Here is a 26,620-nt window from a genome sequence, read left to right as displayed (position 1 = left end):
GACTCAGTCACTCAAGCATTCTCACTTCAAACAGTTTTGGGCCGACCCTCATCAGCTTCCGAGTGTCGGTTGTCGACCAGACAACTCAGTTGATCAAAGACCATTTGTTCACTGATCTTTTAAAATAACATGTGTGTATCATACCTCCTCCTGACACCACAGAGAGCTGCCCAGACACAATTAAACCAAAAACAGTCATTTAAGGAGTATAGTGCTTGACTTGTTTTCAGATCAAAAAGACGTAATTCAGAATAAAGTACCTGGAAGAATAAAACCAGAAAAGATGTAAAACACTAATTTAAAACAACAACATAAAAAATACTGCAGTCTTTAAAGACAGGCTTTTTTATTAAAATTGTTCATAGATTAATCAGCAATATTTTCAGTACAGATTTTCAACAATTCCTGAAACTATGGAGTGAAAATAGTCTGAAAATATTTCTGCGTGTGTAAAAGTATCTGTGCGTGTGTAAAAATATCTGTGCGTGTGTAAAAATATTTGTGCGTGTGTAAAAATATTTGTGCGTGTGTAAAAATATCTGTGCGTGTGTAATACTGGATTTGTAAACCTTAAAAATAAAATAAACTTTTTCCTACATCTACAAATGTTGAAAAAGTACACACAAGTCACCTGGTACACACACGAAACTGCATTTACGCACAGATCTGATTACGAGTGCACCAGTATTTCTGAGACTCACTTCACGCTTCAGGAGCTCCCAGATTTGTGTGCAGATGGTGCGTCTACATGCAGTTTGGTGAAAAACGATATATCTCAGCACTTCCTTATAATATCCCTATATTATTTATAGAGATATTGTGCATTTTTGAGCGGTACAGGAGACTAAGTGGTCTGAAAAACGACCACAAGGTGGCGGAATAGTTCGCTGGCCGGAAAAATAGGCAAGGAAACCAAGAAGAAAGACGGAGCGTCCCGGTGCTCTGCCCTCAGGAGTAAGTGCAAATTAAACCTGCAAGTTTTGCATTGGGATTATAATGAGATATGGAGTAATTATGAATAATTTCAGATTACGTTTTATATGTCTGGTATTTTGACACTGTGACCTCCTCATATGTTTCTGTTAGCAGCAGCTAATGTTTATGTGAGCTGTGCTACTTTAGTTGTTTGCAGCTAAGTCCGTGTGGTCGTTTTTCAGACCACTTAGTCTCCTGTACCGCTCAAAAATGCACAATACGTATTACACATATCTAGATATTTTTACACACGCACAGATATTTTGAGACTATTTTTACTCCATATAAAAACAGCTGAGATTTTTAAGAAGGGTCTATTTTACACTGGGATGGTGTGTCCAGTGTTGTGTATTCACTACAAAATCTTATGAACCATTTTTGTCAAGTTTAATGCAAATATCTTAGTGCACTTGAAATAGTACAAAACTAATTTACAAGTAACTTGCAATAGGAGCTTGTTTGAAGTCAATAATTCCTTAGAATTGATGAATTGATAACTGGAACCAATCTGCTAATAATCTGCCAGTGGAACAAGACACTTTCCCATATTATCAGTTCTGATATGGGAAAAATGTCTTGTTTTAGTAACTTGTTTTGAGTCTATAATTTCTTAATATTGATTAATAAAGTACTAATTATAAGTTAAATAATCTGCCTGTGGAACAAGACACTTTTTCCATATTGTAATTTATGGGAAAGATGCACTTTTTTCATAAATATGGAAAAATTAATCATATGCGAGAGTGGAAAAAGGTATTTTTCCCATATTGTTATACAAAACAGGTTTTTGCTGAAAAAATACTTGCACAATAATTTTTTCTTATTTTTGGTGAACTAAGATACTCCTACTAAATACTAGACTGAAAGTTTTTGATGAGATTTTGTGGTTTTGCAGTGTAGTGTTGGTTTTCTGCATGTTTTTGATTCAGACCTGTTTACTCTGAGAATTTAGTGTAGGTCTGCATTTTGTGCCAAACCCTTCTTAGCTTCAGATGATTGACTTTTGATAAGTTCAAAGTTTGGAGTTTTGTTTCATTGAATTTAAAATCCTCCACTTCCTCCCTGACCTGCTGTGGTCCTCGGTCTTCATGATGCTTTTTGTTCACAAATTTCTCTTATAATAACGTAGTTGTAATTCTGAAAACACTTTTAGTTGTATTGACTAAAAGTAACTCCAGAATAAAGCTCCCTGTCCCTCTCCTAGGGCAGTAATTAGGTATACATTGCACTCAGTGATCCCAGCCAAATGGTACACAGGTAAATGTCTGCAGTGAAACTCAGGTGAATCGTGGCGCGTTGCACTCAGTGAGGACAACAGGGATGTAATCATCGTTGTCACTGCAGGCCATGAGAGAATTAATTTTGGAGAAGAGCTCTGCTTCAGCCTAATATTTTCCCAGCTTCTGTTGATTATTATGCCCATTTGCTCATTAGTGTGTCACGGAAAAAGTGCCAAATGTTTAATGTAGCCATTTTAAAAAGTACGTTTCAGACCCATTCTGCATTCCAGCAGCTGCAGAGGGAAAGCAGGTGGTGAAATTAAAGATTTACCTTTGCTTTCAAAAGGATGAAGACAGTGACAAATGAAACAGGTGCAGCAATACATACAGTGAAGTTATGAATCCCTGGTCTGTGGCCAATATACAGTGTGGTTCAGTCTGAGTCTGGACTCACCATGCTGTCATCTGATGAAATACAAAATGAAAAAGTAAAGAAATGACTCCATTCAATGCAACAAAATATACAACTTATATAGTGAACTGGTAAAAAAAAAAAAAAAGACCACAAAGTTGGTTTGTGAAAATCTGCCTGACTGGACATCCATATTTTATGTCAGAATCTTTCAGCGACAAGTTAACCAAAAGGTTTGCACTGTTTACAAATGAGGCTAAATTTATGTCTTCTGACACACATGCTGCTGTAAACTAACATGTCATGATGATAAAATAACACAACAGATTAAAATACTCAGGAGAAAATGATATGACTACATATAGATATGGAAGACAATGAACTGTCACTATGTAGAGGGGTTAGTTACCATGGCAGCCAGCCAATAATTAAAATCAATTAATACTTTAGGTCTGCTCTAAGAATGCTTCTAACTGCCCATATTAATAGTTAAGACCACATATACTTAAATATGCATCAATATGAACAGTGGAAACTGGTTTGGCTCTAATGCAGAGCATCAGACCTGTGGTCTTTATCTCTGCTCTGCAGCCAATCAGGACGCTTCGCAAACAGCAGCCAATAGCATGTCAGGTAGCATGTCAGGTAGCATGTCAGGTAGCATGTCAGGTAGCATGTCAGGTAGCATTGCACGGAGGTATTTCAGCCTCCCAAGCTATATTTTCTTTTGAATATTTTAGATATGCTCTACGGGGAAAAAAAGTGATTATGCAGATTTTCCACAGATGCGTTCTACAAAAAACAAATCTGTACATTCGACAAAAATCTAACATATTTTAGATTTAACATCTGCTGAGTAATCCATATGGAGACGTCAAATGTGGAAAAACGTTCTGACAGGGTCTTTATCTAATAAACAGATGGATTGGATTGATGATCTTGGTTATGATTATTTTTTGGGATCTTTGATGCTATGATGTATTAAGACCTTTATTCATAGCTAAACAACTGATGCACTGAAAATACAGAAGCTAAACTTTGCAGCAGTTAAAGTGACTCATTCTACAGGTTGGTTTAACCTAAACCAACCTGTATACCAACACATATGTTCAGTTCATGAAAATATGTGTTCATGAACTGAAGCACATGAACACATATTTTGTTTATGTGCTTCAGTTCAGACACCTTACATTGCAACACGTTTTTGCTATAAATGAATATTAATGTTTGAGATTATTTGGACATCTGCATCTTCAAATATCAAACTTTCTATCATCTGAATTCTGTATTCTTTTTTCAATGGCCTGAATATCTCAAATTACTGTAGGCATGAACCCAACGGACTCAGTTCAAGCAGCTTTTAGACCATGATGTTTTAAAATACATTTAATATTTAGAAATTGTTGTCTTGATTTAGCAGACCAAGCGGTTTGCTTTTCTCCTTGGTCTAGTCCTGAAACCTACAGGGATTTTTAAACATATTTTGCGAGCAGAAATGGAGTCAGCAGACAATGAAATACTGTTATTATATTCATCATTGTGAATGACTTTTTCCTCTCTTCTCCACAGGCTCCAATCAGCCGCCACGCTTCCAGAACTACTTTTTTTCAACTTACCTCCTCATCTATGAAGACATGCCTATTGGTGAGTTTTTCAAGTGTCAACATGTTGCATTAGTTGTGTGATTGGAGTCTTTAGAAGAGCTCTTCACTTCTTTTTAAAACCTAAAGCTCAAAACTCCTGCTGACAGAAGCTTTATGTATTCTCTGCATTCTTTTCCAATAACATTATGTTAATCTAGAGTTTGAACTTCCAGTAAACATCAGACCTCTTTGACTAGATGTGATATAAATTGAAATGGCTTTGGTTACATTCTTTTCATTTTTTTGTCCAAGAACTTTCTTATGTGGGTTATTTTTTTCTGAAAACATTTTTTCCGTTATTCTCATATTTATAATGCTTGGTTGGTTGCCGTGATTGACAGAGCAATTTTAAGATGTCTGGCTTTTCATCCTCTCTTAGTGTGTTATAGGCTTAGAATTAAAATCCCTTTTATAGGATTGATTTTTCTTGAAGTTTACCTTTTTTTCCTCACATGATCTTTGCTCTTCTCCACTCTGTCAACACTCCAAGTGAGTCTTGGATCGTTCTCTTCCTCAGTTGTTTTCTGTGAGTGGGAACATGTCTCATATTTCCTGTCTCTTTCCCAGTTTTGTCCTCTACATTATTATTCATGTATATTTTGTCTCTTGACGAGGGAAATGTGTGAAGTCCACTCAGAAAAAATCTAGTATGGCTTGAATTTTCATTGGCTCATGGAGGTCTGTCAAAGATGGGTGATAAAGATAATTTATCTTCAGCTGGTTATCACAGTATAAATTTATCTAATGTAGAATCAGTTAATTAATAGCAGGTAGATGCAAAGGTTTGGGGTGCAAATGTGTTAAAATGTATTTTTATACAGAAAAGTTAACATTCAGGGACAAGAAAGGAACTGAAGAAGGAATAATCTTTAAAGTAAGAATTGTTAATAAAGACATTACAAGTTTATGCTTTTACAAAAGAAGAATCATGAGCCAGAGATGAAAGAATTAGAGAAGACAAGTTATTGAGAACTGTGTTTAAACTCAGATTGTCATCCCCTAATCAAACGTTTGACAGTTTGCATTAAAAATTAAAAATCTGTAGGAATATTTTACATTCATCTCATTTCCTGTGTTCCTTGGTTTCTATGGTTTTAAACTTTTAACTAGCTTACTTGCATTGTCAGGCCTGACTTATAACCTGCTTTCAACTGGAAGAATAGTTTGGAAAACCTTTTAGAGCATAGCAACATATACTTGAGGAAGTAATTACATTATGGGATTTTGCATTTATTGATTTATTTGCAGTCTAGCCTCATTTGTATCTGTTGCATGGGTTGTAAAGAAAACGTTGGTGTGAATTCAGTGTGAAAAGGCCCCTGGACACCTGATTAGTTTAATCTGAAGGATTTACACTGTAGCGTCCAACTATCACTCTGCCAACAGTAAATCATTTACATTATGAGCTCAAGGACATTTGCTCTATATTACGGCTAAGTTGTTTTTTAAAGTGTAAAACCTTTCTAGACGCAGGACTTTGTTCATAAAGTGAGCTTGTGCGCTTAACTAGCTTACTTGCATTGTCAGGCCTGACTTATAACCTGCTTTCAACTGGAAGAATAGTTTGGAAAACCTTTTAGAGCATAGCAACATATACTTGAGGAAGTAATTACATTATGGGATTTTGCATTTATTGATTTATTTGCAGTCTAGCCTCATTTGTATCTGTTGCATTGGTTGTAAAGAAAACGTCGGTGTGAATTCAGTGTGAAAAGGCCCCTGGACACCTGATTAGTTTAATCTGAAGGATTTACACTGTAGCGTCCAACTATCACTCTGCCAACAGTAAATCATTTACATTATGAGCTCAAGGACATTTGCTCTATATTAAGGCTAAGTTGTTTTTTAAAGTGTAAAACCTTTCTAGACGCAGGACTTTGTTCATAAAGTGAGCTTGTGCGCTAACCAAAGAGGATTGATCAGGCAGGATGTGTTTCCACAACCAATATGCTTGGATTGCCCTCTGGCCATGAGTTACTGCTCTCCTGTGAGGCAGCTGGGCCTCGGTCCAGTCCCGCCCTCCACCAGCCCATTGAGCTGTCAGTCATGTCCTTGGCCTGCTCAGTAATGGCTTCCCCCAGTGATGTGACTGTGAGGCTGGATAGAATGATCAGGCAGTGACAATTTGTCAAGATTATTGTTTATTAGCTCAGCAGATGTCCTCATCGAGGTGGTCCTTCGGTTCAAACACACACACACACACACACACACACACACACCCACACACACAGTCATGAGTAAATGCTTCCATAATCTTTGGTGCTGGATGACAAAGTCATGTTTTTTTGAAATTTAGAACTACATATCATCCTGTAAATTTGCCAAACAAGTATATTTACCTGCTGTTTTTTTCATTAAGAACATAAAGTAACAAGTAACTCTTTGAACTAGTTATTTTCAAAGTGAGGTCGCTGTGAGGCTTCAGAAGGTTGTCTGGAAAATGAGGGAAAAAAATACAAAATAAAAAAAGAATCCTGCACATTTTTAAATCTTAAATTTAAAAGTTAATATATTTTTATTTAAATTTTATTTTTGATCTCATTTTCTGATTGGCTGCCAGTCAAATTCATTAATCTGCTTTTCTCCTGAACCCGACCCTAACCCAGAGCAAGCAAGAAATGGAAACATTTCTGACAAGAAGAAGACCATAGAGAATCCCTGATAAATCTATAATCAATAGAGAGAACTGTGATGGAAAGTTGTATTATCTGGTAACAAAGTCATAGAAAATTTTCCACCATTGAACTCATGGCCATCTAAAATCAGAAGGTATGATGCAGCATTTATGGTCAATGACTAATAATTATTGAGTAGTGAATAAAAACAGTTCTAAAATGTTTATTTATTTTCTAGAGTTGTCTGTGGGTTTGCACAGGGGCCCCTGCCCAGAGGTTAATGCTCTTTGGGGGGCCATGGCCAAAGGTTTGGGAACTCCTGCTTCCACCAAACTGTACAACCCCAACACATCACTCAGGTTTCTATACCTGCTCACAGTAAGTTATCATGGGTCTAATTTGGTGCCGTCCTGGCGGTGATCGAGCAGCATCTGGTTCATGTGAGCAGTTTGTGACGTGACACCAGCAGGTTGTTTGTCCAGCAGCTGACGGACACCAGCACAAAGGAAACACTGATACTGTAGGACAGAGATGAGGAAAACACTCCTCCAGTCAAACTGATCTCACACACGTTTCACACTCTGGTGGCGCTATTCCACCCTGCTTAGAGAGCATATCAGAAAGCTCAGTGCGTGACCTCTTTAGCAGCAGACTCAGCACTCCGTAGCGTGAAGGCAAAGATCTAAACATGGCTGTTTGATGTCATTTCAGAAGCAGCAGGTTCACAAAGGAAACTGTGTGGAAAAATATTTTCTAGATGTAAAGCAGAATTGACGGAAGAACCTGGCTGTGTGTGGATACACACTGGTGACATGCGCTGAATAATGTATCTTACATCTCAGTTCAGTCCTGTCTCTATTGTCAGCAGGAAAAAGAAAACATTCTCACTTTAATGCCTGGGTGACACACGACCAAGGATATGGAAGCTGCGTATGTGTTGTAACATGTCTTATATTCCTAGACTCAGATACGTAGTGTGTGTGTGTGTGTGTGTGCGTGCGTGTGTGTGTGTGTGTTGTGTGAGGGAAATGAAATGTGTAATTAGACAGAGACAACACTTTGATTAAGCGCTCTCATCTTCTAATCCACTTTGCCCTGATTCGGCAGATTAAGCCCTCTGCTGAGTAATTAACTTATGGAAATACAATATTTGTTGGAAATAAGAAACTTCCCCCGCCTGCTGCAGTGTTTGCTAATGTTGTGTATTGTGTAGACTGTGTAGACTGTGCAGACTTAATGTATTAATGTGTTTGGAATAAATTATTGCATATGCTCCAAATCAATTGTTTTCACTGAGAGAGTGAGAAAACTCAGAGAAGTGAGATTACAGCAGAGGTGAAACTTGTGGCAAATTTGATTAGTTTAATGATGCTGAAGGATTTAAAACAGTTGTGTTCATTGCAGTGAATCCATTAGCTCCTGGTGGTACTCCCATGTTTCTTTTACCTTTCCCAGCCTGACGTAAACTCTGTTTTCTGCAGGGTTTTTCTCATGCATCAGCTTCATTATTAGCAGGCTGTAAACTTGCTTTAAGATATGCATGAAATGCAGAAGAAAAGAAGTTTTACTTCATCTCCATGTATCTCAGACTTGGGCCAGTCACTGTTGCCTTTGCTTTTTCTTTGTGCCTTCCTCCTGGTGCTGCATCAGTTGTCATATTGGTGATTCTATAGGAGGTTTCCTCACCTTGACATGTTTCCATGCTTTAGCCCAGGTTACATTTCTTCTGTAACTCCCTATCAGCCACTGTGAACTCCTGGAAACTTTGAATGCAGCATCATGTTCTGGTTTGTTAATCTAAATAGGTTCTATAGATAAAAATGGTTTAAGTCTATATTAGACTTAAAATAATCAAAAAAGAGGTTGACACCAAACAAAGCAACACATTAGTAATGAGTTGTTGTCATCACAGCACACTGATTGTGTGCGTGTGTGAAACCTGGATATTCTTCCATACTCCTGGAACTTTCTGCTGTATCAGCCTCTGTTAAAATCTCCAATACCATCATTGCCACTGGGACAGCTTTGGGTTTCACAGACCACTTCAGCTCAGTTTGTTCTCGTACTTTTTGTTCTTCGTGCTTCTTTTCTGCTGTTCAATTTTCCTTGTTGTTTTGTCAGGATGAGATAAAAGAACAGTTTCTCTTTCTCAACTTTAATGCTAAAAGTAAGAATCCAAGTCTGAAGCTTCAGTGTAATTGACCAGGGATTTGTTAATCCTTAAAATAACTACATTTGGTTTTGACCTGTAAGGGTGACTGCTAATTACTCAGCTGACCGAGTGAGAATGCACAGAAAGCGGTGTGCTTGTTAGCCTGAGCTAACAGTGGTTTAAAATGTAGCATCCTGAAACTACTGACCTTCTGTGTTTTCCTGCTAATATTCATGCATTGGATTATGGGATGGATTGTTCACCGTAGCAAGAACATACACTACCACTACTGAAAAGAGCTGGTAGATACTTTCAGTCCAAGGACAATTGCCCAAAACTTCTTGTTCCAAAACCAAACTGATAATCCCAAATTAGCTGCCTTACAGTCTTTGACTGTTTATAAAAGATTTCTACAGAAGAGGTCATCACTCATCAGAGTGGAAGACAAATATCTCAGTAATTTCTGGGATACCTGGGGAATCAAACGCAGCATCTGCAGCACTTCCATTTGGGTGGGGGTGAAAACAAGACGATCTGTGTGGATGAAACAAAACAACATCCTCCATCACTGCAGAAATGATTGACCCAGAAGTTTCTGCTAAATCCCTAAACATTATTAATTGTCTGTCTGCAGTTTTAAAGTCAAATTAACTGACTTTAATTTATTACATAAGTGTTGTTTATACAACACTTTTTGTAAAAACATTCTTCTGAAATTTGCACTTGATTGCATTTGATTTTTCTGTCTTTATTCTTTGTTTCCTTAAAACTGGAAAAATATCATTTCAAAGCAAAATAAACATCTTAAAATGAGGTTTGAACATGAAATGTCTCCTCTTTTTAAAGTGCTGCACAGACACCCTAACATTGTTCCCTACATGCATCTAATGTGCAAATATACTGGATGCAGCAGAAGTCTCCTCGTTAAACCAGTAGCCTCTGGGTGGGATCCCACTAACAGGATTTAGTTTTAAAACCCACTCCTTTTCCTACAGTGGGCGGGTATCCGGGCTGGTTCTCTCTACACCTCAGAAGTAGTTCCACTATTTCCTAAAAATGTAGTTTAGATGTGTGAGCAGAATAATATTTTGTAAACGCAATGGCTTAAACAGCCAGGCTTTTTGTTGGTGTCTTAACATTTATTATGCATCATTGCCTGGGTTTGTGCTTCTTTAAAAAGATGAAAAAGACATAATATTTAACTACTGTACAATTAATCTAAGACAAATACAAAACTTAGTCATATTAAAAAATGTATGATTGTATTTTGTTTGTACGTTAACATTTGTGGAACTCATTTGCTGTACTCGTAAAACTTTTAGATGCAGCTTCTAATCTGAAAAACTATATTTAGGTTTTTTTCAAAAATATTGTGTTGCTAATTTCATCTGTCAGATTGGCCTAGTCAAAGACTTATATCTAATTGAGAATTTATGGCAAGATTTGTTTCCAGACAACCTCCATCCAATCAGACTGAGTCAGAGCTGTTTTGTTTTGTAAAGCCAGTGCATCTACATCAGCTGGAATCGGTAATTTAACTTGACTAATATATATATTTTACTGAAGTATATGTCTTCAGTATAACTTGGTCTTTATGAAAATCCTGGAGACAGCTTTGTCCTCTTCTGTCCTAGAAACACTTCAAGAAGCTGAAAGGTGACAGAGTTGGTTTGGCTCCAGAGCCTCTGGCTTGTCAGAGACCCGATGGCTGACTTTACAATAAATTAGTTGTAACAGAAAGGAGCAAAACATTTTCAGAAACAAGCACAACAAACCTAGATCTTTTATTTCATCTGACTATATGAAAGAACTGAATTATTTTTAACTGTTTGTGTTTTGTTTGGTCTGTGGGATCTTAATGAGTCGATTTAACTGAATACAGCCCAGTTTCCTCATTTCTTTCTTTCTCTCAGAATAGCAGGTTGAGATAAAAGTGGGAATGTGAATAACTGTATCAAAAGTCTAATCAAAAGTCACTTAAATTTATCTGTATAAACTCGATGACCATTACTATCTGGCAGTGGTTAGATTATCTGACCAGATAACATTTGAGTTAGACTTAAAACACAAGGACAGAGGAAATTATAAATGTACCTGGTCATTATCAAAGTTTTAATATATAAACCTAACCAGATGTTAGCGTGCATTCACACTAGCTCTGCTTATTTCTTGTTTCTGGAGAATCTGATTGGTTTGGGAAGATGTGGATTCAGAATCACACTGTGATGTGGACCAAGAAAGTGAACTCTGGTCCTCTTAAAGTCTTGGTCTCGGTTTGGTTGAAGTGAACTCTGGCACAGTTCAAATGCATATCTGAACATCAAGCAGACCCAAAAGGCCTTCTGGGTAAATACAACCAACACAAACACTCGTGTGAAGCTTTGGGTGGAGAGAATGCTTTTTTTTTTTTTTTTTTTTTTTTTTGTAGTTATTTTTTTTCCACAGACAAAAGAGAAATCCTACAACCGCTGAAATCAGATGCTTTCCCATTTTTGCTTACATTTCACAAAGAAGGAAGTTGTTCTCAGAGTCTTCTTCAGATGTTTTGAGTTGTTTCCTTCAGTAGTTGTTAGTGCAGCGCCCCCACAGGCGAAGGCATGAGCAGTATTTTTCAATTAGTGTGGTTTGTTTGACACGGTCCAGTGTGAAAGTGAACTGCAGCTGAAAATGTAACAAATGTTGCAATTTTGGCCCCCAACCAAACCCAGGCTTCTGGACTACCAGGTGTGAAAACAAACTCAACTTAATGTGAAGAGGAAAATCATCTGCAATAGAGAAGCAGCTGAGAAGCTGCCCGTTTGTTTGGGATGTTTCATGATGACAATTTGAAATCCATCCAAGTGGGAAACATTTCTGATAAGCACCAAGCAGCCGGTTTTAAACTAAATCCTGCAGCAGGTGATCTTTGCTGAAGAATCATCAAATCTTTGCTGAGTGTACAGAAATGTGATAGTAACACCAGCTTCCCTTTGTTTTTATGATGAGTTGATAACTCTTGTTTCCTTGGCTTAGTTGCAAAAATCAAAACTTTCCCCACTTAGACTGCAGACTATCACTTCAGCTTGTGGGTTGATCAAATTTACCCACCACTTTATAAATGAGCCAACATTCAGTCAGTTGGTGACAATTTCCACTTGTGTTCCATATTAATAAAGTGCTGCAGCTTAACTTTTCCACTTCTTCTCTCACATTATTTTAGTCTCCCAATGTGGACAGTTTGCTTGCTTATGCATGAGTGTGCATGTGTGTTTGTCTACATATGCCTGCATTACTGGGTTCTCCAGCGCGCGCTGCTGGTGGCAGATCAGCTTCGTGCAGCTGCTTATCGGGCCCAGGTGGGTCACGGCTGATACCTGCCTGAGCCACATAGAGCAGCTAACCTGGAAATTGATGTTTCACATCAGCGACCACCTCTCTTTGCTCGAATGCAGAGAGGCAGCGGAAATGAGAAGGGAAATTTAAACGTGAATGTGTGTGAGGGCATTTCTGTATGTTTGCTTGTGTTTGTTTTTTCTTCTCTTTGTGGCTTTGAAAACTGTCAAAATGAAAATGTTAAAATAAAACTCCTGATTTTTCAACCTGTGAGTTTTTGTAAGTGTTTTAGTATTTGGAATAAAGGACATAGAAAACACATGGATACATTTCTGAGTGGCTCTACTGTCTTTTCATGAGACTGAAACCAATGTTATTTAAGTTTGGGACATAAAGTAACTTGTTATTTTACCTCACTGAGATGTATTATAAAAACATCAGTGAAAAGTTGATCTATTTCAGTAATTTCATGCTGTTAAAATCAGATATGTACTCTTACTTTATAAAAAGGCACAACTTTTTATTCAAGTTCAGAACAACTGCTGACCAAACAGAAAATCACAAAAATCTGTTTCATGTTTGACATAAAGCAAAATCCTCAAGACTTTTGGGAAGATATTCTGTGCATGGATGAAACAAAAGCTGATGTTTTTTAGACGGTGTGTAAATCATTTTATCGGGGATTCCTTGTAAAAACTGATGGAAACTTAAGAGAGCTATGAGGAAAATGTCCAGCCATTATTCTTTACTGTGAGCTAAAGATAGACTTGGGTCATGCAACAGGTCAGTTATCCAGCACTTGTTGGCAATCCAGCCTCTCCATGGCTATTAAATACAAGGGGAAGGTTTTTGGTTTAGTCGTTCTGGTCTTAAATCCAAAAATGATCTTGAGTCATGGTCTGAAATAAGCTATTTGTCATGTTTCACTGTTTCACTCCCACCTTTAACCTAAAACTGTCACAGTCATGTGTTTTAATCCCAGACTGCCTTTAAGGTTCAGATTTTACATGATTATATGTTGTTTCCTTAAGAAAAACGGATATTTTGAAAACTTCATACAGTGTATCATCTGGTTCCAATGAGTTGTTGATGTAAAAAAGACAAAAAGAAAAACACTGTGAACATTTGCTTACCAGCAGCTCACAGTTCAGAAACATCAGGGTTCATCTTGTGGCTCTTTATTTAGTCCAACTTTTCTTCCCTTGATCTGCTTCATTAAACACTCAACCTTCAGTCTCTGTTTTTAGTGACTTGCAGAAAAAATTGCATTATTTGCCTGCAGAGTGACATCGGTGCTGGTGATCAGCGGCTGATGTGTATGTAAAGGTTATCTTGTCCTTGTCCTTGTCTTGAACGCTGACATTTGTTCTCATAAAGGCCAGAGTTTTAGTTCCAGAGAGGGAGAAACAACAAGTGGGTTGATTGCTTCCTGTCAGCTCATTTACAAGCTGATCTCAGCCTGAAAGCCTTTTTATTCTTTCTTCTTTTAATAATATCTTTTTGTTGGTTTTGTACAGAATTTGTAAAAATGTATTTTAAATGTATGTAGTATAATAATTTATGGACTATTTTTTTTCTTGCTAACTTTACTTGTATTTCTGTCAGATTAAAAATGTGTTCGTGTCCAGCTGTCGATTTGGACTTTCAGGCCCTAAAATGAACTGATTTAGACGTTCAAAATGCACCCAGTCTTGTTACGTAGTGAAAATGAACTTTATACAGCCAGTTGGTGATTCATTGTTACTTTGCCATGACAGATGCAAAAACATTTTGCCAGCCAGTTAGCAAGTTTGTATTAGCACATATTGGAGGTTGCAGAAAGCAAAGGTGGGTGGATGCTTTCATGCAGCACAGTGACCCTAAACATACAACCAGAGTAACAATTAAATGGTTAAGACTGGTCCAACACTTCTGAAGCAAATGACAAAATCCCCTCTTTAGTATGCAGTCAGGTTCTCCAGAGTCCTGCTAATGACCTCATTGTCTGACTCAGGTGTGTTGAAATAAAGACACGTTGAAAAGGAGCAGAACAATCGCCCTGAAGGCCTGGATTTGACCTCAGTTCAATTAGGATATGTGTCCGACACCCAAACGGAGGAAACCTGCAATGAATTTGTTTCATGTTCAATTCAAATTCAGCTCTTCTGTCAAACATTGAAATCTGGGAGGTCAGAACTCAAAGAAAAGCTGCAAACGGTATCAAAAAAATAATCCTGATGGGTGAATTTCTAATCAAGGCTGACAGAAATAAAAGAATTAGGAAATGCAACATTTTACATTATAAGACTTAATGATCCAGAAAAGATTAAACCCACAAAATTTAGAGCTATTAAATCCAGATCAGCACAAAACAAATAACATAAAAGCTTATTAAGAAGGCAGCATCACTTTGTGTGTAAACATTTTTGCTCTTATTGAGAAAGAGAGCAGAAAAAACAGGACAGCAGATCAGAGACAGACGTCTCCAAACCTGATCAGCTGCAGCAGCTGCCATTTCACGTCTCATCTCTGCTCTTATGATTCACCTCAACGCTGTGTCCTTTTTCCCAGATTGACCAGAGAGGTCAATTGCCAATTTGCCAGTGTCAATGTCTTTTTCAGGAAACAATATTAATTTTGCCTAATTAGAACCTGAAGCTAATGAGCGCCACAGATAATGAGTTAATTTATTATCCATAAAACAAGTGTGGTGTGTTATGGGTTTGACAAAACGCTCAGATCGCTGCCACTGCACATCAAATTCAGTCTGTGCTTTAGTAAAAATTAGGGACACACAAGAGATTTATGCACACACCATCAGCTTTAACACACTCAACTTCTCTTTGTCTCAGTCACAGACACAGTGCAGAAACACACAGTTCTCTTAATATCTTTGGGGGGGACATTCCAGTGTCACAATGTCCCCTCTGGCTCATTGCCCTGACCTTTACCATTACAACTGAAGAGGTAACATAAACCCTTACCCAAACATAACTCTAATCTAAAAGCTCAAACTTTATCATCCACTTTCTGGTTTGTGAAGATGATTGCATGAGAGCTCTTAGTAAAAAACCAGGAGACACCAGAGTTTGAAGAATCTTTTAGTAAGATTGAAAATCAAGATAACAGTTCAAATAGGAACCATAGTTTTAAGGGTGGGATGATATGAACCAAACTCGACACACTGCCTGGCCAAAAAGGTCACCTTATATTATTTCACTTGACCATCATTATCTTTGCTTATGGTACATTTCCACTGTGGGATTGTTTCAATAAACTTCTGCAATGTCACAAGATTTACGTCCATTTTGTGTCACATTCATTTTTACCAAGATTTATGGATGTTGGAGAGTAGAAATGCTTTTAATTTCACCATTAAACAAAACTCTGAGCTCTGCTGTTCTTCTTTTATTTGGTTTCACCAAACATTTAGGTGATCGCCAATCATGTCATCATCCAAGATCTCTTTTTGACTAAGTTTCTTCTGTCCGATGCGTCGGACAGTTCTTATTCCAATTTTAGTTTCTGCATCTCTTTAGATGTTTTGCTGCCAGTGGTCTGCTTGATGCCAATGATCTGACCCTTCTGAAACAGACCAACATGGTTTCCACGACCACAGGATTTGACTTTCTACATGGTTGTTTAAGAAATGAGAAGCTACTCATTGCATCAGTTGGGGTTAAATAACTTGTCAGCTGAAAGATAATCAATCCTGCAGTGATTAGACTCAAACACATTTGCTTAGTTAAATCAAAGTGGCCAGGCGGTTTGTCAGTATTTTCGCATGTTATCTCTGGTAACGTCTTGAAAATTCAAATCTGTTCTTAACCACTGTATTGTCTCTGTTCAACTCTATGATACAGGAGAAAATTCAAATCTTATATGACTTTGTCAAGGAGTCACACAATACTAATTTGCTGTGTTTTTATAAAAAGTGTGTAATTGAGAGTATCCTGCAGCTTTTAGTCCTTTAATAATGTAAAATCAGTTCTGTAGGTCAGGATTCTTCTTGTCTGCACTGCAGGTCTTGCTGATCGGCTTTGATGCATTTTCAGATGAGCTTTTCTGTTCCTCTTTGAAATCCAACTGCAGTGTAACCTCAAATTGTCCTTCAGTACCAGTTTTTTGTTAAACAATGTGAATTAAAATTTAATTTTAAAGGGAGAACAATAAGAAAACTAAGGGCGTTGAAATGATAAGGAGGGGAAGAAAAATGAACAGAGAAGGGAGGAACAGTGAGCCGTCACAAAATGTAGATGCAAAAGTCATTCACATGAAAAGATTGGAATAAAGTCTGTGCAAAAGGGGGAGATGGATGTAAGAGATACTTTGCAGCAGATGGACATAAGTGAGAAAGAGACAACTATCCCTGGCCATATAAAGTCCAGCTGGCCTTGGCCTGTTTGTGCAGTTAGTCAGCTGCAATGGGCTGAGATGGACCCAATCATGCAGGATCAGACATGCTGGTGCGCTGTCTGGACAACAGTATTACTTTACAACTGTTGTACCATACGGATCAGCAAGAAAAACACCATTATGATGGAGAGCAACAATCTCGTGTGGCACAGTGGAGTTGTGTTGGTTTTTATGTGAGTGAAAGGTGTAAACTGTGTGACCCCAGAGAGGGAGGATGAAAACACAACACAAATTCTCTTTGTTGTGCCATGAAGGAGTTTTCTGTTGTAAATTTTGTGTTCAGTGAACAGGAGTAGTGGTAGAGTAAATATATCAAAACTACACTTAAAAATGCATTTAAAAACATGTTCAAATAAACAGAACTGTGGTAATGTTGAATAGCCCCATGCTGTGGCCAAGGTGCAGTATTGTGCATCTTCCAGCCATTTTGTAGCACAATTGGTTAACTATGTTACCTGCAGTTCCTGTAAAAATGCTGTATTTATCAAATATGTCTTAAAAACATTCTGAAACCCAGTTGTCAGGAGATCATCACGTCTGTCTGTCAACTTTTAACAACATTTTTACCAGCGTTTCACCAAGAAGTAGCTCTTATAATAAACTCAGCAGACTCTCAGTTTCACCAGATGTTTGCTAGTTGCTGCTGGCTAGTCTGAAGGAGCTGAGTGGGCGAGACCTGGGTGACAACTGCTCTGCTCTGTGAGGTGGAAGCTAGGAAGTTTGAAAACTAGCTGTGAGGAGGCGGTGCTTGGTCCCATCAAAGGTTTTGGACAGTTGAATGGTTGCCATGGTGATTAAAGGACTTCTCAATTAGAGCTTTTTCACGACTGCAGATGGTAACCAATTTTGAACCTGCAGAAACAAACTTTTCTGTCTGCCCTGTTGCTGACCGTTTCTATGTTGATTCTCCCCAACGCTGCTTTTCTTACAAATCAGACTTTATAAAATGTACACTGTTTTGTTTTTTCATGTTTCTAAACAAATACTCCAACCCAACCCAGCGTGAGAAACAGAAATAGCTGCTAGCCTGCTCAAAGTTTCCAAATCCTGACTCTTGACCCTTGGTCCTGCCACTCTGCAGCATCCACATCTACATCTGCAGGCTGGCAGAAACTGCAGCAGACCCATAATTCAGTAACACAGGGGCCAATTGATAAGCATGTAAACAGAGAAAAAGGGGATGAAGGTCAAGAGGGAGAGGCTTTTGTTTTAATGTGATTCTATCTGTGTGTGTGTAGCTTCACAATAATGGTGGCATGTTCCATTACCCGCCTGTGATTTAGCTGATTCTCAGATAATAGTCAGGCCTGGTGAGGTCAGCAGAGGGCGGGTGTGTGTAAGAGGGCTTCGGACCGAAAACAGAGCCGCTAACGGCAAAATGGAAACCGAATTAAAAACTAAAGTGAGCAGCAGAACCAGATGAAAGGAGCAACATGTGAAGATGGAAGCAGCAGAAAAGATTTGGGCAGGCGTCAGAAAGTGTCATTGTTGACAGATATTTGTGAAAGCCGGCAGCGTTGGTACAGTTGTGAACGGATGTGCGTGTTAGCGGCGCCGTTGTGATGGCGACAGGCCGGAGTGGCTCTGCCGTCACTCCAGAAACCTCTGAAGAACTCAGCGAGCTGTCCGCTTGCTTCAGAGCAGCCTGCGTCCCTCGTCTGGTCTCCACAACCAAGACAAACCATCACAAAAACATGACAAAATGCAAGAGGGGGAGACAGAGAGGTGGGGAAGTTTGGGACGGTGATGGGATGTCGTGGACTGAGGCGAGAGCAAAAAGCTTTCCAGTGTGTTTGCAGGCAGAACTGAGCTGCATGAGAATCCGCAGTGACAGGTCTGCTTCTTTCACCAATGCGGGGGACAACTGTCTGCTAATGTCCTTCACTGTCCTTCAACTTTCACAATGTGATTGGTTAGTCACAGCCTTGTCACTCAGCGTTTTCATCATATCACCACTTGGATGTCTTAAAAACCAATCCTGGGTTGTATGTTGGGTCCCACGCCTCGCTCTCATCAGTTCATGCCACACTTTGCTGAATCAGACTTATTAGGCGATAAATGATTCACATCTTCATAGTAGTGTCAACATTGAAAGTTGTTGAGGTGATAATAAATCTTTTGTTTTGCTTTCACGTTTTTTTGTTTTTACTAATATACAGTACAGACCAAACGTTTGGTCTGTACTGTACCAAGGACCCTACTGTGACACTACAGTGTTTAAATGTCTAGTCATTGATATGGGAGCCATATTTTGCTATGCTTGTGTTTTTGTATCGACTTTCCTGCATGATCTGACCTTGGGATGAATCGGTTGGGGCTTCCACTCTGCAGCAGGTGCTTCAAATGTCTTTTGCTTGTGAATAATCTTTCTTCCTCTGGAATGACAGACTTCAGAATCACATTATAACCTCTCCCAGATTGACAGGTAGCAACAATGGCTTCTCTAAGGTCTGTGCTGGTGTGTACTGCCTTTGCCTGATGGTCACATGGTCTGCCTGTATGCTGCAGACCAGAAAACTGACAAAAGTACTGTCCATGCATATCCTAAACATTTTACTTTGTAACCAGACAAGAACAGAGAGGGTGTAATTAGTTTTTCTACTCACTGTGCTTCAGATTGCATCAGCGCTTTTATCCATCCATTGTCTGTTCAGGTCATCAGTCCACCACAGGACAACACAGAGACACACAGGACAAACGGCCATGCACGCACGCACGCACACACACACACACACACACACACACACACACACACAACAGTCAAGTTTTTACACTGACAGGAACAGAGTCACTGGAAACAGGATCAGTAGAAGACTAAATATCTAGTTTCACTAGTTTAATAAAAATATGTTTCACTAAGATATTTGTCTACATTTACACATCTAAGTAATGTTTCCGTTCTGTGTAAGTGTGTCATTGTGGTGAACAGCATATCTTTCCACATATCATAAGTAACTTGCTGGTGTAGAAAACCTGGAGATGGTAAAAATGGTGATGAAAAATGTGATGTTCTCTACATATCAGTGTAGTTTACAGTCGTGTGTGTGTTCCATGTCGAGTGGACAGTCCTACAACATAACAGAAGAGCTTGACTGTGTGTTTTTGAAGGTGTGTATTTCACTCTAGAAGGGCTAAAGGAATAGCAGAGGGTGTTCTCCACCCGTCCGTGACAGATTTAGTCATAAATCTATTGGATTAATACACGGCCTCCCAAGGACTCTCACCGTGTGCATTGTTGAAACACAGGAGCCACTAAAAGCTACACCTAAGGCACTATTTGTCTCTCTCTCTCTCTCTGGCATCGCAGTTATTGATGTCGCAAATACAGGGATGTTTACGCACCTACACAGACCCACACCATAGGAAGAACATGAATTTAAGAACAATTATTGAATGAAAGATTAGAAGCAAATGTGCTTTTGTAATTGCCTTGTTAAAAGTGGACAGCAATTACTTGTTTTAAATTTAGCAGTTTAGCTTTTTTCAGTTCATATCTAGAAGTATTAATTATTGACAACACAAAAAGCAACTGAAATGATGATTTCATTTAAAAGCTATAAATCCCTTAAACCTATTAAATGCTGGTGGATGGATTTGGAGCTTAACCGACTGTTTTCAGGCAGTACCACAGAACCTCAACTGGTTTTAAGTCCAGACTTTTGCTAGGCCACTCTAAATCCTCCATTTGGTTCTTTTTTCTCAGCCAATCAAAGGTAGACCTGCTGGGTTGTCCATATCAATATCAACCTATTTAACTTCATTGTGCTGGAGCTTAAATCATAACCTGAGTTTTGCAGAGGATTTTCCAGTAGCCAGAAGGATTTATGTTGCCATAAGTTTCTACATGTTGATGCAGAAAAGCAGCTTCAGACCATCATACCACAGATTTGACTGTAATGTTCTTTTTTTTAACAATGCTGTATTATTTCTCCACACATGATGGGCTGGAAGAACATTTCATTTTTTCTTTCCACTCCACAACATATTTCCCCTAAAATCTTGAGGATTATTCAGATGTCATGTGGTTGATGAGGAATATGTCCCAGTATTAACCTTAACTGAGCCAAGCAGGGCCTGCTGTGTTTCAGATGCTGTTCTGGGTTTTTCCTCTGGCCTCTTGGATAAGTCATGGGATCTGAATCTGTGGGCTTACGGTTTGAAATCTTTTGGCCTTCTCCGTCTTCTCTACTGATTCTAATTAATTTCTTGTAACTTTGTTTGATCTGAGACATTTTAAGTGTGAGATAAAAGGCATAAATAGAAGAAATCTGTGAAGGAACAGACACTTATTCATATCATGTAAGACATGTTATTTCACTATTTTGTTTGTTGGTGGCATGTAATATAAACCTACAAACATAATCAACCTGCCACTTTTGTTTATTTATTGCTTTATATCCCTATAATATCTGAGTATTATCTGCTAATATTCATTTTTCAGCTGTAAGAGATTCACCCTAAATGCAAACATGTACAGCTCTCTTTGTATGGAAATGGATGTTCAAACTCTTTCCAGCCACTGGGCCATTATCATTCCAGATAGATCTTCTCAGTTTATTTCCACGTCTAAGTGGTTTCCCAAAGGAAACCTAAATCTTTAGACAATAAGAGCGCTCACAGCACCTCAGGCCGAGAAAGTAGTGATGAGTTGATTTCAGCTCATTTCCATCTTATTTCTAAAGGAATAGAAGAAAGATTAATTTATTGTGCATTTTACTGGTGGGGAAAGCAGGAGATAATGCACATGCCCCCAAAGAGGGTCTTAAAGGGATTAGCCTGAAAGAATGACTTAAATCCCCTGATGAAATCTGACTCCTCAGTTACTGGTAAAGTTCTCCATAGGAGCTGGGTTGACTTAAGGGTCATACGTTGGTGTGAATGATGAATATTTCAACTCAGAGGTGAACTCTGCTTGATCAATACTAATATCCAGGTTATATTTTTGCTCAGTGAAGAACATTTGTGTAAATTTCACACCAAGACATTTTCTTGTCTCGACTGCATCGTCTAAAGGCAACAAAACGTCTGTATTATAAGGAATATGCTTAACCCTCAAGTTCATGACACAATGATCGAAAAGCGAAGTTATTTAGACAGATACCAAAGAAAAACTTTACAAAAGATAACATTTTTTGGTTTTAATATTGCATAGTTATATGGTTATTGTGTGTTTTAAAGTGTTTTGTTCTCAGTTTTTAATTTATGAAAGTGTGCAGGGAGTTTAACTTGTGAAACTCTTACAAACGCCAGTTTTAATTGTTTAAATACCAAATATACCTTAATATTCATTAATTCAGACATTGGAAACCATTTTAATAACTAATTTAATTTAATTTAAGGTATCTCCACTCTTCGGGGTTCAGCCAATCAGCGCCAAAGAAAATATTAAAGAAGCTTCGGGATTGGTTGCTTTCTAAATGCCAGACAGAATGTTCTCATATCTCAGAGGACATGGTGAAAAACTTCATTTATCACCAAACAATTAGAGTTTAAATGATATTTATCTACGGAAAACGGTGTTTGATCAAATCATCCTTCATTAACTGCGCAATGTGAAATGTTTGTTTCCACTTCATAAAAACGACCTCATGTTAATGTTCAAATGTATGCAGATAACATAGTGATTTCACACATTAAAAAAATGTCAAAGAGAGTATTTTATTTTCACATAAGCTGTGAAAGGAGTCCAGAATTAACATTTTAATGATGTACATTATTAGAATAATTTGATGCTATATTGAATATCAAAAAATATGATATTGATGTTTTTTTCTAAACCAGTCTAAAAATTAAAAACTGATAAAGATATAATATCTTATGTTTGTTGCTGTCTGGATCATCTTTGTATGATTTTTTTCTCATTGATTATCAAATTTTCCAGAAAGAACCCAATTCTAGTTTAGTTCTAGTTAGAAGGTCCTCCATGACAGATCCTTTGAAGCCTCACATGTTATTTTCTTTCCATTAATCTGTATATTGACAAATGCTCCACTCCATGGTGAAAATGCATTGTACCAAATGAGCTCATCCTGCAACTTAGCTGAAGAGTGCGTTTGCTTATGTGAATTTTTTAAGAGTGATTGATGTGAGGCAGTGTTGCTCCATATAGGCCTAGTTGATGTGTTTGAAGGCTCCTTTTGTCAGCAGATAGACAGTGCAGTAACTTGAGTGGCACCACACTGACTCATCAGCCTGCTGATTGCATGACTTCAGCCCCAAGACTGACTGGCCCTGAGTGAGAGACGATCCATCAAGAATTTATACAGACTGAGTACGGATCACCGTGCTCTCCAGCCGGTCCTGTGCTCTCAGTGGGACTTAACACTGATCTGAGGTGGCTTCATCTTTTCTTCTGTTTGTCCCTGCTGTGGTAGGCAGCTGAACACTGCCCATATACCCATTAAGCCTTTTGTGCCCCATAAAATTCATCGCCATAATTCAGAGCATGGCTGAAATTGCAGAGCTGACAGCGCCTGTCCCAGTGAATCAGAACTCAGATGAACGAGAGGTCTGGAGATGTCACCAACATAATAAATGGGCGTTTGGCCCACAGCCGCTTTTGTTTGAGAAGCCTGCGGCCCCGGGCCAGGGCAAAGGCTAGTCCCTGTCTAACGCGTGCAACTGCTATTGATCCAGCAGGGATCGATGTCTTCTGGCGGCTGATTTAGTTCCCCTCCACTACCTGCTCCGTCTCTCCTGTAAGCTAGCACTGAGTACAAATTTCACATGTTGCTGTTGGAATGTTATCAAACCTTTCATCTCTGTCTTTTGCTCTGCACTTTTCAGTTCTTCAGCTGTTTTACTTCTTAAGTCTTTTTTTAACCTTATGAAAAAAGGAATTATAGTTTCTCTCTCAACGTCAAACATTTTGAGAGGAACTAATAGTAATGAAGCTACTGTTGATTTTAGTATTAACCACATTTATTTCATATTTTCCCTTTGATTCTGAACTGGTTTCTTGTTGTTCTTATTTTTACACCTAATATTATTAAATAAATATATTCAGCATTGAAATATTATGAAAAACACATTTGCTACTGATTCATACATCAGTTAGGCCGACAGAAGGCCATAAACATTACTGAGATTTTTAACTGAAATACAAAATATTGCTGGTTGCCAAGGTGTTTTATAACGATAAATCTTAAAAGTGAGGCATGCATTTATATTTGCAGCTCTTCTGAGTCAACACAGCATCCTTGGTGACAGTTATGTACTTTTGGAAGATGCTGCACAAATAGCATACTATGAAGGTTATGAACTCTGAATGAGAAATGTCAGACTGGTTGTGATCTGTAAAGGGTAAATGAAACAAAGGAAGGAGGAACTGTCCACAAAAAGCTGCAAAGAGAAGAAGTTGAGTTTCCCCCAGATGCTTTATGTCCTTGCTGCTTCGCCGTGGCTCTAAAGAGGAAGTGTGAGACTGCAGAGGAAGCCGTGAGTTCGCAGGACAATAGCAGAAAGGGGGGAAGTTGAACGATGGTTCTTGCAGTCCATTGCTCCTGTCATGGAGGAAGTGTTGCAGAGTGGAGGGGTAGGGGCAGCCATTAATGTTCACTGTATCATTCATAACAGTAGTACCGACATCACTTCCTGCTAAATACCATCATTTATCTGAGAAAAGGGCTCAGTGTTACAGATAAGCATTGGAGAAATATCATCTGTGCACACACATACACACACACACACACACACACACACACACACACACACACACGGTAACTATGACAATATCTGTGAGGGACTTCTTGTCCTGTTCAAGTGAAAACATGCAGTTCTTCTTTTTACATGTTTGGTTTTATCTTTGGAGCCTAAATGTTCACTGCTGGTCAGAGCTGACTGCAACTTCTCACAGAACGAGATAAGAACCACAAGATGGGTTTCTAGAAACTCATTCTAGAGAAAATTCACAAAATAATACAAGTTTGAACATTTTGCGATCAATGATCTGTGTTTGCTTTTCCGTTTTCCCATGCACTATAGTCCCAAACAGATTGCACTTAATACAAGCATATGTCAACGTGTCCATGTAGCCCAGCAGATCAAATCTGTTTTCAGCTGGGGCAGAAGTGATAAAAAATATTCCCAATAAATCAATATTTGATGTGAATATTTTCAGTTCTCTTCTGGCTATGCACAGTTGTCCCAGATGCATTAATAGATGTAATATAATTATATTAATGTGTATTAAATTGTGATAATCTCATATGCATCAAAATAATCAGCATCTTTCAGTGTTTTCAATCTGCATGTCACAAACTGAACTGAACTTATAAATGTTCACTGCTGTTTGGTTTGGTTGTAATTTACATATAAATACATAATAAAGGCAGCCTTTCCCCTAAATGCATGAATAATAACTAATGTAAGCATTAGTAATAACTAATGTAAGCATTAGTAATAACTAATGTAAGCATTAGTAATAACTAATGTAAGCATTAGTAATAACTAATGTAAGCATTAGTAATAACTAATGTAAGCATTAGTGAACTGCTGTGGTGCATGTTGACTTTTTGCTTGGTCAGACTGTTGATCTTCTTTGGACACAGTTTGCTTGTTCTTCCTGGGTTTCTCAATTGAGTTAATTCACACTGAAACATTTCAGTAAAGTGTTGGGCTTTCTAAAGTTCTAAAGTTTATCTTTTAAAAGGAAATCTTGAGAACAGGAAATGTGTCTTCTCATCCTGTAGCTGCCAGATGACACATTCTGACCCGGGTTCTGCTGGAGGTTTGTTCTGGTTAACAGAGAGTTGTTTCTCTCCACCATTGCCACGTGCATTCCAGGGAAACGTCAGTTTCCTGGGTTGCTGAGATATCTATTTGCCAACTGGCATTTTAAACTGAATCAATCAAAGTCAAGATTTGATTAGATTGCATGTAATTGAATCAGAATCTGTCCAGATGATTGGAAACTTCTCAGTTTTGTCATTGTTGTTCCCTCGAGTCACCATTTTTAATCTTTCACTTAAGTGCAAGAAGCAGATAGTTATTTTATAGTTGAGAAACCCAAAAGAAGGAGAGAAAAAAAAAACATTATTGATGACTACAAAGTAAAATGCTTAATTTGCAACGTCTTCAACCAAATTATAACTCATACTGAAAGCTGCTGAATTTGCATAAATCTCATTAGACTGCAATGAAAGGGGTTCATAAATCGTTATATTAATTAGTCATTTTTTGCCACCCTTTCATAGGAAAATGGAGTGTATTAATAAAACGAGAGGGGAGGGTGATTGTGAAGCCTAATTGGTTGCTGTGTTAAGAGGTTTGGTGCTCGACTGACAGGTTTGATTTAGTCTGGCTTCACTTCTTTTGTCTGACTAAGTACCTTCAGAGAGGAGTGGGGGCGAGTGAAGGTATGAAAATACATACAAGCATTCACATGAGGAATTTACAGTCTGTATATTTAAGAAGATCTACCAGGCAAAGACTGACTGAATCAAAATGCAGATGTTTACTGTCCATTGTTGGCATTCCTCAGAGATTTGCTCTCATATTTATTTTCATCAAACTGTTTTTCTCTGTCGTGTCTTTGGGCAAAACGCTTCTCCCACCTGCTTTGCAGGAAATTCAGAAGGAGTCATTGAATTTTGACAAATTAACTGGACTCTCGTGTAAAATATGAAAAATCTTTGTCACTGCAAAGATCCTCAGCAGAGTGAGATGTGTGACTACGTAAGAGTTTGATAATTCTACCCAGGGTCATAGCAAAAGTGTTTTCATTTTAGGAAAAAAAAAATTTCATCACTATTACCTGTGGACTTGTGAGCTACTTTTAGTTTATTTTTAACAAAACCATTTTACAAAATAATTTTATATCACAGGGAATTAGCATTCCCAGGCTAACAGTTAGCTGCTACCTGGCTTGTGGGAGGTGTGTTCATCTGGACACACCT

At 38.2% G+C, this 26,620-nt stretch overlaps 1 protein-coding gene across 1 annotated transcript in view; it reads left to right on the top strand.

The window, feature by feature from the left end:
- LOC122842231 (cadherin-23-like) overlaps window positions 1-26,620 on the top strand; it is a 95,475-nt gene that overhangs the window by 13,259 nt on the left and 55,596 nt on the right. The window contains exon 3 of the mRNA XM_044135918.1: window positions 4,177-4,251. Coding sequence (XP_043991853.1) covers window positions 4,177-4,251 — 75 coding nt within the window. The remainder of the gene's footprint in view (window positions 1-4,176; window positions 4,252-26,620) is intronic.

The sequence above is a fragment of the Gambusia affinis genome, linkage group LG13 (assembly GCF_019740435.1).
Source record: "Gambusia affinis linkage group LG13, SWU_Gaff_1.0, whole genome shotgun sequence".
NCBI classification, from domain to species: domain Eukaryota; kingdom Metazoa; phylum Chordata; class Actinopteri; order Cyprinodontiformes; family Poeciliidae; genus Gambusia; species Gambusia affinis.
This window is presented reverse-complemented; position numbering and strand designations above follow the sequence as displayed.